Source organism: Manacus vitellinus, unplaced genomic scaffold (assembly GCF_001715985.3).
Source record: "Manacus vitellinus isolate BGI_N305 unplaced genomic scaffold, ASM171598v3 scaffold_63_pilon, whole genome shotgun sequence".
NCBI lineage: Eukaryota > Metazoa > Chordata > Aves > Passeriformes > Pipridae > Manacus > Manacus vitellinus.
The window spans coordinates 2,792,068-2,808,507 of record NW_021940711.1 but is presented as its reverse complement, the minus strand read 5'-3'; the positions used below and the strand labels follow the sequence as shown (position 1 = coordinate 2,808,507).

Here is a 16,440-nt window from a genome sequence, read left to right as displayed (position 1 = left end):
TAGAGTTACATACAGGATAATATTTCCTAGTTTTATTCCTCCCCAAGTAAAACATTGTAAGGTTTTAGAAAAATATGCCTTCCTTATATTCTCCTTTCTCATAAAGCAAATATGTACAGCAATAATAGTGTGTTCATAAAGGCAAGACAGTGTCTTAGAGCCAAGACAGTTTTAAGTTTGAAGGGATGGAGAGGAGGAAAAAGAAACAACGATTGGAGGTTTGTGGCACCAGTAACTTTTAATCTCCTCTGTACTAACAAATGGATAGTAGAGAACTTTTTTTGTTTAATTTATTTTAAAGTATATTCATTGTAAATGTGCTTTTCTCCACGGACTTTAGAAGCACTACCTTTCCTTCTTCCTTCACCTCACTGTTGCATGCAGGACTAAGGCATCATTGATTTTGGCATCTTTTCAGAATTAATCATTCCTGGGTAGAAGATATTGCGTGAAATAAAAATAAGATATAAAGCTTTCAAACTGTGATTACACAAACCTGTTTCAAAATACAAAGATCTACCTTGTGTTGTTCTGGCATGTAAGAAACTTGTCCTAGTGGTATGGGGGCTAAAAGTCACTGTTTATGTCTGTACTTTTTCACATGGTTTTGGTAAGAAAAACTGTCGTGGTCTAGTGGTCAAAGGTGCCAAAGGCATCCAGCTTCCATTGACTTAATGTAAGATTTATCAGTGCTTGAAAACAATAAAAATCTGACTCTTTAGTTTTCAGTTTGTTGCAACTGCAGAATTATTCTAATCTTTGAGCTTGCTGAGCTTCTGCGTAGAACATAAAATATGCTGATGCTGATGAAAACATTGATTTCAGCATGGCTAACTCTTGAAAGTAACATTTTATTTCCAAGTAATAGGTAGGGAAAACAATGTATTTCAGCTGTAGTAGATCTTTTTTATTAAAGGACTAATCATATGCCAGAAATCTGACAACAAGCTAAAGGCTGCATTTTCCAGTACGTGTGCAGTGGGTATTGATACAGAAATGTGTTTCATGTGCAGACAAGTAGCTGCACTAAACCAATCAGTGTATGTGCATTAGATGCTTTTGCAAAATACTATTTGCATGTTTGTATAACAATATGGTCTTAAGCTCTGCTTCTCTCTTCTTTCCCTTTATTTTAGTAGCTTAGGGGAAAAAATATTCTTCCATTATAAAATATTTATAAACTGTCAAACACCAGTTAGAATGCCAGACCTAAGGCAAATTCCACATGTTACAGTGCAACTGTTCCCCATGCTTTCCACAGTCTTTGTTTATGAGTTTGGAGAGTCAGATTTGCTGAATGGAGAATACTCTTGTGTCTGAGTTGACTGGCTTAGCAACAACCTCTTTGTTAAACTCCACAGAGACTCCTGGGTTGCTCCTGGGATGGCTCTGTACAGATTTATACATGTAAGTGAAATGCTAACCAGCAGACTGGGCAAGGCTTCCCAGCTTTTCACCATTGCATTTTTATAAATGTTGTGAACCAATTTGAGTTGGGTGAAGTACAACTGCTGCAGTGAGATCTGACCAGCAGAGGCACTGCCAGCTGCAGCTCGGAGCATCTCTCCTTTCTTGCTGTGGGTAAGGGTGTCTCCCTGGTAGGGAGAAAACTCTGTGCTTTTTTAAGCAAGAGGAAGGTGTCCTCAGTATCTAGATATTACTCTATGGGCTGCTGTTGATTTGCTAGTGGCTGAAGGATTGAGAAGATACAACCCCGTCAGCGCTGAACTCAGTGAGGTGTGTTACCTGTCCAGCACTGTGCTGGAAACAGCGACCATGGTGCTGGGCTTGCTGGAGTTATTTCAGTCTCAGGTGTGTGAAAATCTTTACGGTGTGTTCACTCAATTGTCAGTGCTGCTCCTGTAGATCTGTGTGGGCTTATGAACTGGTGGTGGTAGCACAGAGCTCACTCCACGCCAGTGTCTTTAGAGGCAAATGGAACTTACCTTTCCAGTTTAAAGTTCTTGCGTATATCTGTGGTCAGAAATACCTAAAGAAATGAAGCTAAACCAAGAGAAAAATCCTCCTGTTTTATCTTGACACTTGGGACTTGTTGACTTACTACTCTCATAAAATGCCACAAAATATTTTAAGACATCATTGAAACACTGGCATAGGGAAGCTCATTGAGAAGTTATTCAAGAAGGCAAGGCTGTAGAAACATCTTAATTTCAGTATTTCAGTGACATCTTAATATTCAATATTCAATATTAATTTCATGTTAAAATATTTTTTCACTAACTATAGCACAGTTTTTCTTTTTTACTGCTAATTCTTAAAGTTACATTACGTGATATCTGTTGCTGTCTGCTTCAGTACTGACTTCAGCAAAAATTCTGGAAGACATTACCTACGTTATCATGAGGAATTGTTTGTGGTCATCAACTATATCTAACTCTTCAATACCACCATATGTCATCTCCATTCAATTTCAGATTAATTTTTCATTTGTCTAAACTAGAAAATAAGAAATGTCCTGTCTTAGCAATTTTTATATGCAGGTGGTTCTGGGTCACAGTTGGAGCCAGAGTAGAATGCAGGAGCCGAAACAAGGTTGAAAAAAACTTTTCATTCATGCTGCAACTTTGATTGCTATAAATCTTGGGATACTTAATGTTCACGGATCATTGACAAAATCTAGGGGTGAATTCAATGTGATTTTTGTAGTTAGTTTGTGAAGGTTTGAGATTTTGATTGTGTTGTTTTAGCCCATGCAGAAAAATTCAGGGTAGTATAAACTATGTCTTTTTGGGGCCAGAAAGGGATCATTAATGGTAGCATTCACAAATATTAAATTACTTCCATGTAGGCATCCTTAATGAAAGTCAAGTATTCTTCCTTTATCGCATTTATGTTGAAATTCAATTCTTGATGATGAGAGAGAGTGCAAAGTGTAATGGAGAGTGATGAGAGGCAAAAATCATCTCCGATCTAATCAAGAATGAAGTTTTCCTTGCTTCTAATTCCAAGTCATATCCCTAATTTAAAAGTGGGGAAATTGTAACACACAGTTAAAAACATGTAGAAAATAAGTGCTACAATAAAATGTCAAATTTGTATTGTTTTACTGAGCGTGCCATCTTGTTTTGCTGTGTCAAAGGTACATGACTGATGGAGGTCTGGGCCTCTACACCCGGAGGCTGAACCGGCTCCCCGATGGAATGGCTGCGGTGCGGGAGACGCTGCAGCGGAACACGTCCCTGGGGCTCGGGGATGCTGACAGGTAAGGCCTCAGCCAAAAACTGCTCCCATATAATGCTGCAGCTCCCACTATGTCTACTGCATATTGGATCTCCTGAGAAAAAAATAGCTTTGGGAATTCAGATGTTGAGTACGTGGGAATAAGTTTCTTCAGAGTGTTTTTGTATTACGTGTTCACGGAGGTGTCAAGATAAATGCTGATTTTATGTCTTCTGGTTGCTTTGCTGAAATGTCCTCTGGGTTTTTGTGGAGAGGATATAGCACAAGAAAATGTTAAACTTCTATTTTAATAGTGTTTGAAATACAAAAGACCTAATTCTGTCCTGATTTCCACTGATTCTTCCAAGTCTAGTGTGATTCAGTGTGAACAGCTAAGGCCAAAGATCAAGAATTAGGGGGACTGAAAATCCATAATTTATGGGAGTGCAGTCAGAAAGGAACCCAGGGAGATGGATATATTCTGTTAGAACTCAGATAACTGGGTTAAATGCTGTTGCTTTTAATGACATCAGCATATAGCTGCTTCTTTCTCTTCCAAACCCAAAAACTGATGAGCGTTACTGTTGATGTAGTAAGTGACCCATATCCTTTTTCTTCCACGAGGGGCCTCTGTGTATAAAACATAAATTCTGAGGTACATGTTCGAACCAATGTCTGAATTAAAAGGTTTTTTGTTATCAATAAGTCATTCCTGGGACATAATGCACTTGACTGAGCTTGATATGACACTTTCTTCATAGTGATGCATGTATTCCTAAGGAAATACAAGTGGTGGAGAATCTGGCCTTGTTTTCTAAGCCAGCTGTACTAAAATCTGCTTCAGCGTCCTTGTGATACTGGTAAAGAGCAGGATGGTAAATCTAAACAAAAGAACTAAAACCTCCCAGAGAATCACAGCTCAGTTTGAATTACAAGTCAACATATGCTTGCCAGTAGTAAAATATGCTTGGATTTTTCAGGAGCTCGTATCTGTTTCTGAAATTTGCAACTTGAAACCCAACCAGCACTCCCTGCTGGTGCTGTGGGTGAAGGCATTGCCACTTTGTGATGCAACTGGAGACTAATCTAAAGTATCATCCTCTTCTGCTGCTGTGGCTTCTGAACATTGCCACAGCAACAAAGGCATCAGTTTAAAACACAGCATTGGTCTAAGATAAAGTATATTATTGTTTAAGTAACTGTCAGCCTTCTGGAGAGCCAGTGATACATTCCTCCTCATTGGTTCCTTCCTCCAGTATTTTCTGTGCTTGTAACACGTTTCCTTTGCTGAGCTCCTTCCCTGAAGATACAACACATAGGTACCAATTAGGTACATTTGACAAGAGAGATTATTTGTGTGCTTAAATATATTCCACCTAGAGTGGGACTGTGACCCACTGAAATGCAATCCTTAGTTTGTCAGTTGTTTCACCTTTGAAAATCATCCTTTCAGTTCGTATGGAGGGGACAGACTTCACACACAACACACTCTCTGTATGGCTGATGACTTATCTGCGACACAGGATCACAGAATAATTACCCTTGGTAATTTTACTGTGTGTTGCTTTTCTATTTAGAATATAAAGCTACTCACCTTATGCAGGAGATGAAAGGTTTCTGACAATAGGGCAGTGATTTAAAAACAGCTCCTCTTTGCTTGCTTGGTGACCGTGATGTGCAGTTTAAACAAAAAATTAATTTTAGTTTGAGCAGCAGTTTTTCAGGGTGAAAATGGGCATAGGCAAAAAGAGTTGAATAAAAAATGCAGTAACTAATTGTTTTCTTCATTCTGTGAATGGAAGCAGTGAGCAGGAGTGCTGAGTTGCTTTATTGGTACATGTAGAAAACACATTAGGATTATATTTAACTTGTTCAAAGCAGATGTTAGTTGAATGCATGGGAGAACAAGTGTGAAAAACTGTGAACCTGTGAGTATGAGGTTAATAGTTAAAAAGTTATCAGAGGAATTTTTGCAATATACTTGCTTGTTTAGTTTCTTGTGTTATTAATTGTAGAAGTTTAGTTGTGAGGCTTTTACTCATTGGCTCTGGTAACATAAAGCACAGACCTTAGAAGGTATATTTTCCCCTGCAGCAGGGAAATCCAAACAAGGCACTTGAATTTAATGCTTGATTGCAAGGTTAATGGAACTGTTGCACAGCACAGCTGAGCTTATTTTTTGACTTCAAGACAATTTTTATTTGCCTAGAACAAAGGCATTTTAAATAAAAAAGGCATTAAAAAAAATCTTTTTATTTAGTTTGTGATTATTTTTTTTTAAAGTTGTAAATTAATCTCCTATTGTTTTGTCACTTCTATATATATGGACTTGGTTACCATCTGGTTATTTAAGTTGATTTCACATTGGCAGATGCTGCTTGATCTGAGACTAAATTCTGCCTTTGCCTTCATAACTTGCATTTATAAATATGTATAGAATAGAGAGAAGAAATTTGAAACTTGGATTTGAATAAATCTTTCTGTAATTCTTTACTTGTGTAACCTGTTATTTAGAGAAGGTAATTCAGACCTGTGTTGATTTATCATATCTTTGTGACTAGGACAGGAGACTGTTTAATGAATGTGCGCTTGTTGAGAGTAACTTTAATGCTGTTATTAGGGAAATGTCTATATGACCTTTTAAAAAATCCTCGGGGGTGAAGTGCTTTAGCAACTACTGGGTGTGATTAACTTGTATCGTTTCTCTATTACAATTTTATTTGAGGTTGCATGACTTACATGGCTTTGCATAGAGGTATAAAAAGGCCTTCCCAGTTTCTGACTGTAAGGACCTGTCTCATCAAATAGTGGATTGTGTTGTCTTGATACTTCCAGCAGCTACATCTGTGAGTAAAACATGGCCTGGGTTCTGAGTGTGCTCTTCAAGTGTGTCTGTATCATGGTTCACATCCGTGATGACTACAATACCAATCTTGTCACACTCTCAGTAAAAAAGTCCATATTCAGTTTAACTTGTAGAAGGATTTGTGACTGAAGCTGCTTCCTGGCAGTCAGTAGCATTTTAGAAGTATTTCCTGCCTTTGGAAAGCTTTCTGTCTAATCCCAGAGGAGACTGTGGAACCAGGACAGGAGATGGACAGGAAAGAAGAATTGGAAGGGAAGCAGAAGCTGAGCAGAAAGCCAGAGGACATTCCATGCAGAGCACACAGACATCAACATTAATAAGAATGTCATTGAGTGCAGATTTTTAGTAATTTCTACGAATGGTAAAAATTATAGCTTTCAAAAATAGCTGAAGACTAGTGTTTTGCTGTTATTTTGCATTTTATAAAAACAGATTAAAGTTATTTATATGTCTTTTGGCTAAGGTAGTAGACAATGCTTCATATTTATTTGCGAAGTAGACTCCTTTGACTGGGGTACGTTTAAATTAATTAACTGCAGTTTAATTTCCTGAATCCTGCTACAGTGATGAGATTACTAAAAAGATAGGTTAGTGCTTGGTGATGGAGGGAGATTGTTGGATTGTCTTCATAACCATGGGAACTTGGATCACACTTCAGAAGGGCTGAAGAAGCAAGTTGAAGCAAATCCTCAGGTTGGGGGCAATATTGGCCTGTTCTGAAAAGTGGGGAGAGAAGATGTCACTGCTTTTGGGAGGAGGCAAATTCCACTGAAAGCAGAATTACAGCCATGGTGTTGATGGGTATTGCTTAAGAAGCTGCATCAAATTTCCTTTCTTTTTTCTTTTTTTTTTTTTGGATGGTGCTTTATTGTAGACAATGGAAAATTTTATAACATAAGGAAAAGAAAATGGAAATTTTTGTTAAGGTATTCTTTATGCAATTTTACAGTAAGATAAGAACAGCTTTAAGTCCTGACTGTGTGTTTTCAGTTTTTCTTCTTAACTGAGACAGTGAAGCTAAAGTTAAATGAAGGTGTCTGTAATTCCTGGCTTTAAGGATGAGGAGTTAAGTCCTCCAATCACAGAAAATATCCGTTAGCAACACTGCCCCATCACTACCCATCTCATCATTGCTGTGGTTTTACTACTCTAGCAGTGGTAGCATGATAAATAAGAAAAGGGGAAAAAACAGAGAAAATGGTTCTGGAACAGATACATATAGACACAAAGACTGGATAGTCTTTGTGTTAAGATCTTAAAGCGTGACTGGGTTATATCTTAAACTTGAGATGGACCCAACTCTTGTAATAATATGTAGAAATAGATATTCCTGCCTTGTAATGGCAATGGAATTCCCATCATCTCCTTCCCCCGCAGCATCTCCTCCTGCAGTGCTCTCTGAGGAGTGTTGATGTAAGTGTTTGTGGAGTTTCACTGTAAATGAACTTGCAGGGAGATTCCTCTGGTATTTTATGTGAAGGAGGGAGGGTGTCCTTTCTGTCAGGAAAAGGAGTAACTATATCCATTGAAATCATCTACAGACCCTCAGGAGATCTCAGCTGGGGAAGTTGCTGCTACACTGTTACCACTCTACCTGGAAGATTTCATGCCATCAGTTCACAGTTCCTTCACTTCCAGAAAGCCCTGGCAGCTCTACTGGCATTCTGTTGTTATGATTGAGATAATTTGTAAGGTCTATTTTTCCCATTTCTTTTCCTTGCTGGGGCAGTGTTACACCCCTACTTAAGGATCCTGTATACTAAATAAGCATAATTTTGTAGAAAATAATTTTAAAGTCTCTAAGTTGTCCTAAGATAACATAGATACAAAAGTATTTTTGAGCATTCATTGCTCACTGTTGCTGTGAGTCACTGCAGTTTGTATATATATGCCCATCTAGAGATGCTTAACAGGAAAGTCACAGGACTGGTGAAATTATTCATGCCTAACAGATCATCTACTCTGCTTGACCATCTGTTTGGATTATATCAGTACATTAGAAAAAAGTACTACTGCTCCTAAATATGCAGGTTGTACCTTGGTACTTGTAGATACCCATCTCTCTGTCTTTGAAAGATCCCACATTTATCTTGAAAACTGACTCTCAGAAACAGGGAAAATTCACATTGCAAAGATTCTTTGAAGTTTATAGCCTTGGGATCTGCTGATTAGAATCACAATACCATATACTTTTATTTTCCAAGGACTCTTTTCACAAGCTGTAATCCAAAGTGGTTTTAGGTTACATAAAGTAATTGCCAAGTTAAGCAACAAACAGTAGTTGAAACTAAAGGTATAGTAGCTATACCTGAGGGCTGAAATTAGCATTAGCAGAAGGAAAGAAAGGCCACTCCACTTTCAAACAAGGCAAGGTTAGTCAAGGAAAACAATGACTTTTGACAGATCTGTTCCAATGGTCTAAAGGTGACAAACTTCTCAGCATGTAAACTTTTTTTCAGGTCTAAATAATTTTCATTATTTAACACTGGTTGAAGAGCAGTTACTCTAAATCTAACTCTTAGACAAAGCAGAGGAAGATTTAGCATGGAAAGGCATGATGTGACATTTCTGTGCTGCAGAAGAGAGAGAGATGGATGATTTATCACCTGAGTAACATGGAGGGGTTAACTGGGGAGAGGGAGCAGATTATTACAGGCTCTAAGGGCTGTCTCTTTATTGAATCTGGGTTTTAATATTCACCACAGTTATTATTTTCATACTCTGGTTTGTTCTTTGATGCTTTGAAGATGCTTTATAGAGCTCCCTTGAAGATGAGAAGGAAGAGGTCAGAGATGACCCACTTGAGTAACTGGGTTCTTCCCAACTTTGTGTGAATTTGTTCAGTGAACATAGTAATATTTTTTTTCTTTTTTTTTTCCACAGACATATTTTTTGGGATACATATGGTATGCTGGATGAAGTATTCTGGGAAGTACTTCTGTAGGATTTGGTGATAGTGTCAGTTCTGTTTAGAGAGGTGTGATGGAATGGAGATAGGCTTGCAAGTTTTGTTTGTTTCCCAGGCTGGATCTAATTTTACCCATTGCATGATGGTAACAAAGAGTTTCCTTCCAACAGTCAACTTAGTGAGGTTAGGAGCTGTTTGAAGGCTAGAGAGAGTTTTGAGGAGAGGAAGTAGATAATTTTTCAGCAGAAATTGTGTTAGTGTAAAATTTTCAATCCAGGCTCCAAATTACCACATCGTGTAGCAATAGCAGATACATGATTGATAGGGGGTAGTTGAAGCAGTTTTGTTCCTGTTAGTTAACTGTTTTTTTTTAAAAATAAAATTTGCATTCAAGAAGCCAAGAATTATCCTACTCTTCTCTTATTCAGGTATTCTCTAATACCTGGTTTAGTATGAGAGGCTGACTAGGCAGTTGAGGGCAGTTCTTTGCCTTTTTCAAAAACTTTCTTCGTTTGAGGAGGTGCAATTCTACCACTCAGTACTAAAAACCAACCTGCAATTGCAAGCTCTTCTGTCTAAAATTAGTAGATTAGGCAATCTTTACGTGCTTGACTGTCACTATAATTCTAAACCTCTTCAGAACTTCCTTTTTGCTTAGATGTAAACACTGAAGAGACAGGCTGGATCTAAGCTTTAGGAGCTGCATTTCCTGTTGAAACTTTTCCCCTGGTGTCATGGCCCTTCCTTTTGTTGCTTTGATTGTGATTCTGCATTCCTATATATGTTAGGGGGTATTTACATCTCTCCTCTAGCATCTAATTAAAATGTTTAAGCCAGGAGCTGAAGTTCACTACAAAGCTAATGATAGGTGGGAGGTGCCCTCAAGGGAACAATTCATCATGGTTAAGCCAGGAGTTTCTTTTTACCCTTGAATTCCACAGATTGTCACTTCCCCTGGAAGGCTGAGCTGTGTGGACAGGTGAAGGGACCTTACCTTTTCCAGAATTCTGGATACTGATTCTGTGGAAAAAGGAAAAACTTCCTAATGTAAGCAGATGATTAATTTGCTTTTAGGGATGGCAAAATCATGATCCTACACCACTGGAACTAGATTTTTCTGAAGAGATGCTTCCTTTCATACACCCCCACTTGAGGTATATAAGTATAAAGTTGATCTCACTGCTGATTTGGAGACTCTTCTGAAGCTCTCTATTTCTGGTTCCACTGCCAGAGATTAGCACTGTCTTTTCTGTTGTATGAAGTGGCTTTTAAAGCACTTTAGGCATGTGGGAAATTAAGCTTGTATTCTAAGGGTAAACAAGATTTTAGATACAAAGACCATTCTGAACTGTATCAGGGTCTTTGTGCTTTGCATGACAAACCGAAGAATGTGAAATGCTTGCTGACATAGTGCAGACTTTGTTGTTTGGTTTTCCATGTCGAATGGCAAGAGAGTCAACATGGTCTCACAACTGACCTACACCAGTAACCTCTGAGTCTGGGATTTGGAGATTGAATAGATAAAACTAATAGCAGACAGCTGTCAGGCTCCAAAAGAAGAATCACAGTTTTGGGCTTCATGGAAACTCATTGAGGCTGTAAAGCAAATTTCTAGACAAGTGATTTCAACTATTGTGTTTATTATTAAATGTCTCATTACTGGAAAATCTAAAGATTCTTCCTCTGATCTTTGTTTGTTCATCATAGTTTGTTGTCCATAATTGTACCTTTCAATTAGTTGGGTTTTTTTTTCCTTCTACTCTATGGCTATGTATTATAATAATAATACATAATAATTCTGCTCTACAGCTTGTGATTATAATATTCGATTAGTGTTTGCTTCCATGTCAGTAGAAATATTAATGTGAATGGCCAGAATCTAAGGTTTCTGTTCAGCAGATGAATGTTTCCTGTAATAGTATTGTTTGCAAAATTATATCAAAATTTTGAGTCCCAATGTAAGATGCATGCGTTTTCCTGCATGTTCTTCTGAGCTTTGCTGGAGTGTTTTTCCTCTTTTTTTTTTTTTTTTACTCTATTGGTTAAGTTTATTGAATATTCAGTCATTTATTCCCAGTTTTGTCCCCTTCAGTGAAGAGCTTTCAAACACTGCAGATGGGGTGAGAAGTTTCCATCAGGGAGACCCCTCCAAGGAATTCAGGATATCTAGGTGCTTTGATCCATTGCCTGTACAAGGGAATGAGACTCCTAAATTGGACATGTAACTGAAATGTCTAAAGTTGGACAGGACTCTGGTATATCCAATAGATATCCACATCTGCAGCACAGTGGAATAAGCTGTAAGGTATCCACAACTCTGAGCTCATATTTAAAATGCTGTGTATATCACAGTCGTCTCCTTCAGCTATTCTCAATGGTAGCTCCTGTGTTTTAGAAGGTAATGAAGTAAGAGGGATGCTTTTGGGCTGACAGATGTTAAAGGAAATGAAAGCATCCCTGACCTGGCACTCATGGAGGCAGAAGGTGTCTTCAGATAAAATGAAGGTTCATTCCGTGTTTCCATGGCACTTCTTAAAGAGATGCACTGTATTCACCTTCTGTTACAGACCTTGTCTATCAACTATAACTGAGTTGACATAGAGAAGGGAATGTCTCATTCCCCATGTATGTCTACAGACAGAAGAGCAGAAGGTGGAGGGTATGGAACATGTAGAATGAATGTCTGTCCCCAGTGGAAGGACAATTCCATCTCTGCAGAGGAGCTCTGCTGCATTTTACCAGTTGGGGAGTGGAGTGGCAGAGACAAAAGTACATAAGTATAATTTTGCTGCCCCATAATTATTGCAGCTCCTGCTTATGTCACCTGTTCCTTGGTGTCATGATAACTTCCTTGGTGTCCAATAAGGTATTCCATATTGGGGGTCCATACCCTTCTTATCTGTAAGTCCTATTCTGCTCTCCTCCATTCCTCAGCTTCCTCGTGGCATAGGGATTTTTCAGCAGTATGATAAGGTGACTTTGTGACCTTTTTATGACAGTTAATAAGATTCACAGTGAAGTTGAGACTCCACAGAACAAGTGGTCACTTTGCTCCTGTTGAGCCCCAACATCCTGAGGCTTAAACAGCCTGGTGCTACACAGCTCCATGGGGCTGAAAAACAGTCTGCTATTATATAAACAGGCATTAAGGCTTTCACATGATGTTCTTATGTTGCCTAAGTATATGCAGTTAAATATACATTTGGTTTCGATAAATAACTGCACATTCCACAGTGGAAATACTTGGAGCTACATTGTGCTGTTACAGCAGAATTATGAGAATGTGTGTAATTTGTTTTTATTAGTTCAAGGTTTTTTTATATTCTCACTAAAAATAAAACGTCTAATTTTATTAAAACTGATTGCTGCAGTTGGAAACTAATTAATTTGACGTAAGTGGCATTGGAACGTGTGAAACCTGCGTGCAGAGTTAGCACAGGGAGCCTCAATAACTACCCCACTGCTGGAGGCTGTGTTTGTGTGTGTCCAGGTATAGATGGTCAATAAGTAGCCAGAGGATAAACGCTAAACATTGAAAGTTTGATTAGTGCCTGAGCAAAGTCCAGGGGCTGAGGTCAGCTCTTTTTAAATATATGGGGGTTTTTTGTTGTTTCTTAACTTACAAAGGCTCAGCTCAGCAGCTACTGTGGAGTTACCATGTGCTCTCCTCAGCCCCAAGTAATATTTTTATCTTTGTAATCTAATTTTAACTTTAAAGTTTATCTTCTCTGATTATGCTGTTAGTTTAAGTTAATTTTCATATATATCAACTAATTCGTTCGGTTTGATTTGGGGGAAATGAGCAAACCACCTTGAGTGTTCAAAAAGGTTTAATTCCCTCTTTCATGTTCATTGTCAAGACTGATTTATTCTTGTTATGAAACTTGCAGCTAGAAAGGCTCTTCCTGACATGACTTAATGCCTTAAACATTTCTTTTAAACTATTGATGTTATTTGATACTATCTGATATGTGCATACATAGTTTTATGTTTCATTTGCATTTTTATGCAAAGATTTAATTTTTGTTTTCAGAGATGACTGAAACATAATGTTGTATTTGCCAAACTGGAACTGTTTTGAATGCAGAAGTGATGAATGGAATATTATCAGGAAATGGCTAGAGATGTATTTATAGACATATCTCTGTGGAAAAAGGTGAGAGGGAAAAGGAGAAGGAAGAATCACCAATGTGAGCCTATGGGAAAGAAATATGAGTATGTTGTGCCAAATAAAGCTCACAGAGGTTACATTCACCCAGGAAAGCCTTATATTCTGCTTAGTCTATCTTTTGGGATTGTATATATTCTCCATCTACTCCTAGATAGAGAATTTATCAGTTTGTGCTTTGAGAGCATTTCTGAACCAAAGGACTCATCAGGTGGTGGCAGGGAATCTGCATTTACCCATTCCTAATGTCCTAAACATGCATGCAAAGGAAAGACAGAAATTTTCTGAAATTGGAAGATTGTGATTTCAAACTGAATTCAGGCTGTGAGTTCTGTGCTCTAATTTCTGCTGAAATTCTTTGCTGGCTTTTAACTATAACCGCTGAGCTGTTCCTTATTAATATAGATTAAAAGCCAAAATGCCATATGGCAACAGGAAGTTGCTTGTCTTTCCTTTTGGTGAAAGTATGCTGGGGGTTTGACCTCCAAAACCAACATGCAGAGAGTAGATTCAGAGGTGTCTTCCATGCTGTGACTTAGAGTTTGGGACCCTTTCTGCAGTAGCTTCTGACCAGTTCTCAATTTTAGTGACATTCTCATCTCTCACACCATGTTTTTATGGACTGACTTTACATTAGCTGTAATGAGCTAAACGTGAGACTCATAAAATAATCACTGTTTTCTGTGAGTCATACCATATGTTCCCCTCTCTCCACCACCACAATTCCAGTCATTCTTTTCTGTGAGTCATACCCAGTTTTTTTACCTTTCCTATATCATCCCCTCTGTGCTACCAAATAGCTTTCCCTTGCAGCCATTCATCTCTCTCCAACCAATGCACTGTGCTGTCAGTGATGGGCTTTCATCACATCTACCAGTATCTTCAACAAATTACTGAAACCCCCCTTTGTTCGTGAAATGTGTTTGAATCTTAAAGTCACTCCCCACTTTGGATACATTCTCCTCTTACTTATTGACATCAGACTCTGATTTCACTTTTAGATTTTAACACCATTGGAATGAGGGAGCTTGCAATATATGGTGATATGATTGAGTTTATTATGGCAATGTGTATGTTATCAAATCATTTAGGAATAAGAGATTATATTAGAAAGAAAAAAAATAGATCCAAACGTAACATGACTTGGCTAAGCAAGTCTGGGTGAGATCATAGGAGGAGAACAAAACTTTCTTTGGACATTTTCAGAAATAGTAGTGAACTGTTGCTATAACTTAAGCAGAATGGATTTAAGGCAGACAAGGAAACAGGGTGATTAGAAGGAAAACCTCTCTTGCACTTACTGTCTTATAAACTAGTCTCTGGGAAGTCTGTTCTTTGTGTCTTTAAAAATCTATCTGAACAAAAGCACATTAGTGGAAATAACCAAGGAGGGGTTTTTCAGATGAATCTTTGTTTATTTCGTTATTAATCCTGAAGGCAAGGACTTTCCTCATAGATTGTTAGATGTGCCTGTTAAGATGCAGAATATGTTTGCATTAATCTAAGTAGTAGTCTGGTTTTTTTAATTTTTGAAGGGGCAGGATACATCTACTGCCTTTTGTCCTTTCATCCTGTCATCCCTTCAGTGAAGTCCCTAAACAAATTTATCCACTGACCACTCCTTAATTCCAGAGGAATTCACTGAAATAGAGCTGTCTTTATCAGTGCTAGTTCAAGTCTCTGATAGCAAAGTGAGACACCATTTCAGCCTTAACTAGATGGCCACATTCTGCCAATGTTGAAATAGGAGAGAGAAGCAAGAGGCTGGTTTAAAAATTATGTTTGTTTCATTATTGCACTTGGATAAAATGGAAAATAAGGGTTTGATTTTTGTTCTTGTTTTTCCCCTACAGAATAGAGATGCAGTGATTGAGGTTCTAATACACAAAGTTAACTGAGGTCTCTGTTGTGCCTGACTGGGGCAGTGATGTCTGTTTTGGCCTCCTCTGCTTGGGTTGTTTCTTTAAGAATATTTCTCTCTGTCTCTCCTGCCAAACTATTTGCTGGAAATAATATCAGCATAAGATACTGAAAGGTATTGATTGGACTCTTGACTATTGTGGAGCTATTGGGACAGGAAGCAGGATGAAAAGAATTAAGGTTGAAGTCCTTGAACTCCCACATCCCCCCAGCTGATTTAACTATGAAAATTAACAAGGGAGTCATCTTGGTGTTGTGAAGTTACTTTTTTTTTTTATAACACAACAGGATATTTAATAAAAAAATTCCAAATATCTCTGAAGCATTGCTGTAGCAGTAGCAGAACTGGCAGTTGGAGAGTTTTAGCTAAAGCTAAAACAGTGGGGGGAGAAAGTGCCTTAAAGCCTCTTTTTAACAAAATAAATTTCTGACTGGATTCCAGTTACTGCTTCTAAGCTACTTTTCTGTCACCACTGTGGTGTAAAGTTGTTGTGTTTGGTTAGAAGGCAGGCCTGGAAAGTTCTCAGGATCTCAAAGAAAGAACGGATCATAGGGAACAATTTGGGCCTGTAGATGTATTGCATATGAAAAATGGCATTAACAGAAAACTGAGGATGTGCATAGTCCATCTGCTGCCTCCACACACACGCACACACATAGGAAGGTTGTAAACCTGCTGGAGTGAGTCCAGAGGAGGCCACAAAGATGGTCAGAGGGCTGGAGCACCTCTCCCAGGAAGACAGGCTAAGAGAGCTGGGGTTATTCAGCCTGGAGAAGAGAAGGCTCCAAGGAGACCTTAGAGCCCCTTCCAATGCTTAAAGGGGCTACAAGAGAGCTGGAGAGGGACTTTGGACAAGGTTATGGAGTTACAGGACAAGACAGACTGGCTTCAAACTGAAAGAGGGTGAGTTTAGATTAGATATTAGGTAGAAATTCTTCCCTGTGAGGGTTGTGAGGCTCTGGTGCAGGTTGCCCAGAGAAGCTGTGGCTGCCCCATCCCTGGAAGTGTCCAAGGCCAGGTTGGATGGTTCTTAGGGCAACTTGCTCTAGTGGAAGGTATCCCTGACCATGGTGGGGGGCTGGTACGAGATGATCTTCAAGGTCCCTTCCAACCCAAACTGTTCTATGATTCTGTGCTGGGACAGGCAGGCCAAGGTTCCCTGAGGAACAGCCATCATCCTTGGAGAGCAGTGACCCACCACTTCCAGCAGGTCCCAACCTTCAGCTCCAGACTTTCTGTCTAAATTTGTTTTCCCTTCTGTTTTCTTTTTTCCAGTTAATCTTCACATACAGTCTCAGCTTCCCTTCATGAATTACTGTCTCTGTTCTCCAGGCCCCTCCAGAACCGAAGAAAAATTTTATATTGCAGGGCAAGGGAAGATCAATATAACTTTATAG

At 38.6% G+C, this 16,440-nt stretch overlaps 1 protein-coding gene across 12 annotated transcripts in view; it reads left to right on the top strand.

Annotated features, from left to right (window-relative positions):
- NAV2 (neuron navigator 2) overlaps nt 1-16,440 on the top strand; it is a 379,270-nt gene that overhangs the window by 289,558 nt on the left and 73,272 nt on the right. For all 12 annotated transcript variants that reach the window (XM_018083415.3, XM_018083416.3, XM_018083414.3 and 9 more), the window contains one exon: nt 3,101-3,223. In XM_018083415.3, the coding sequence (XP_017938904.2) occupies nt 3,101-3,223 (123 nt within the window). The remainder of the gene's footprint in view (nt 1-3,100; nt 3,224-16,440) is intronic.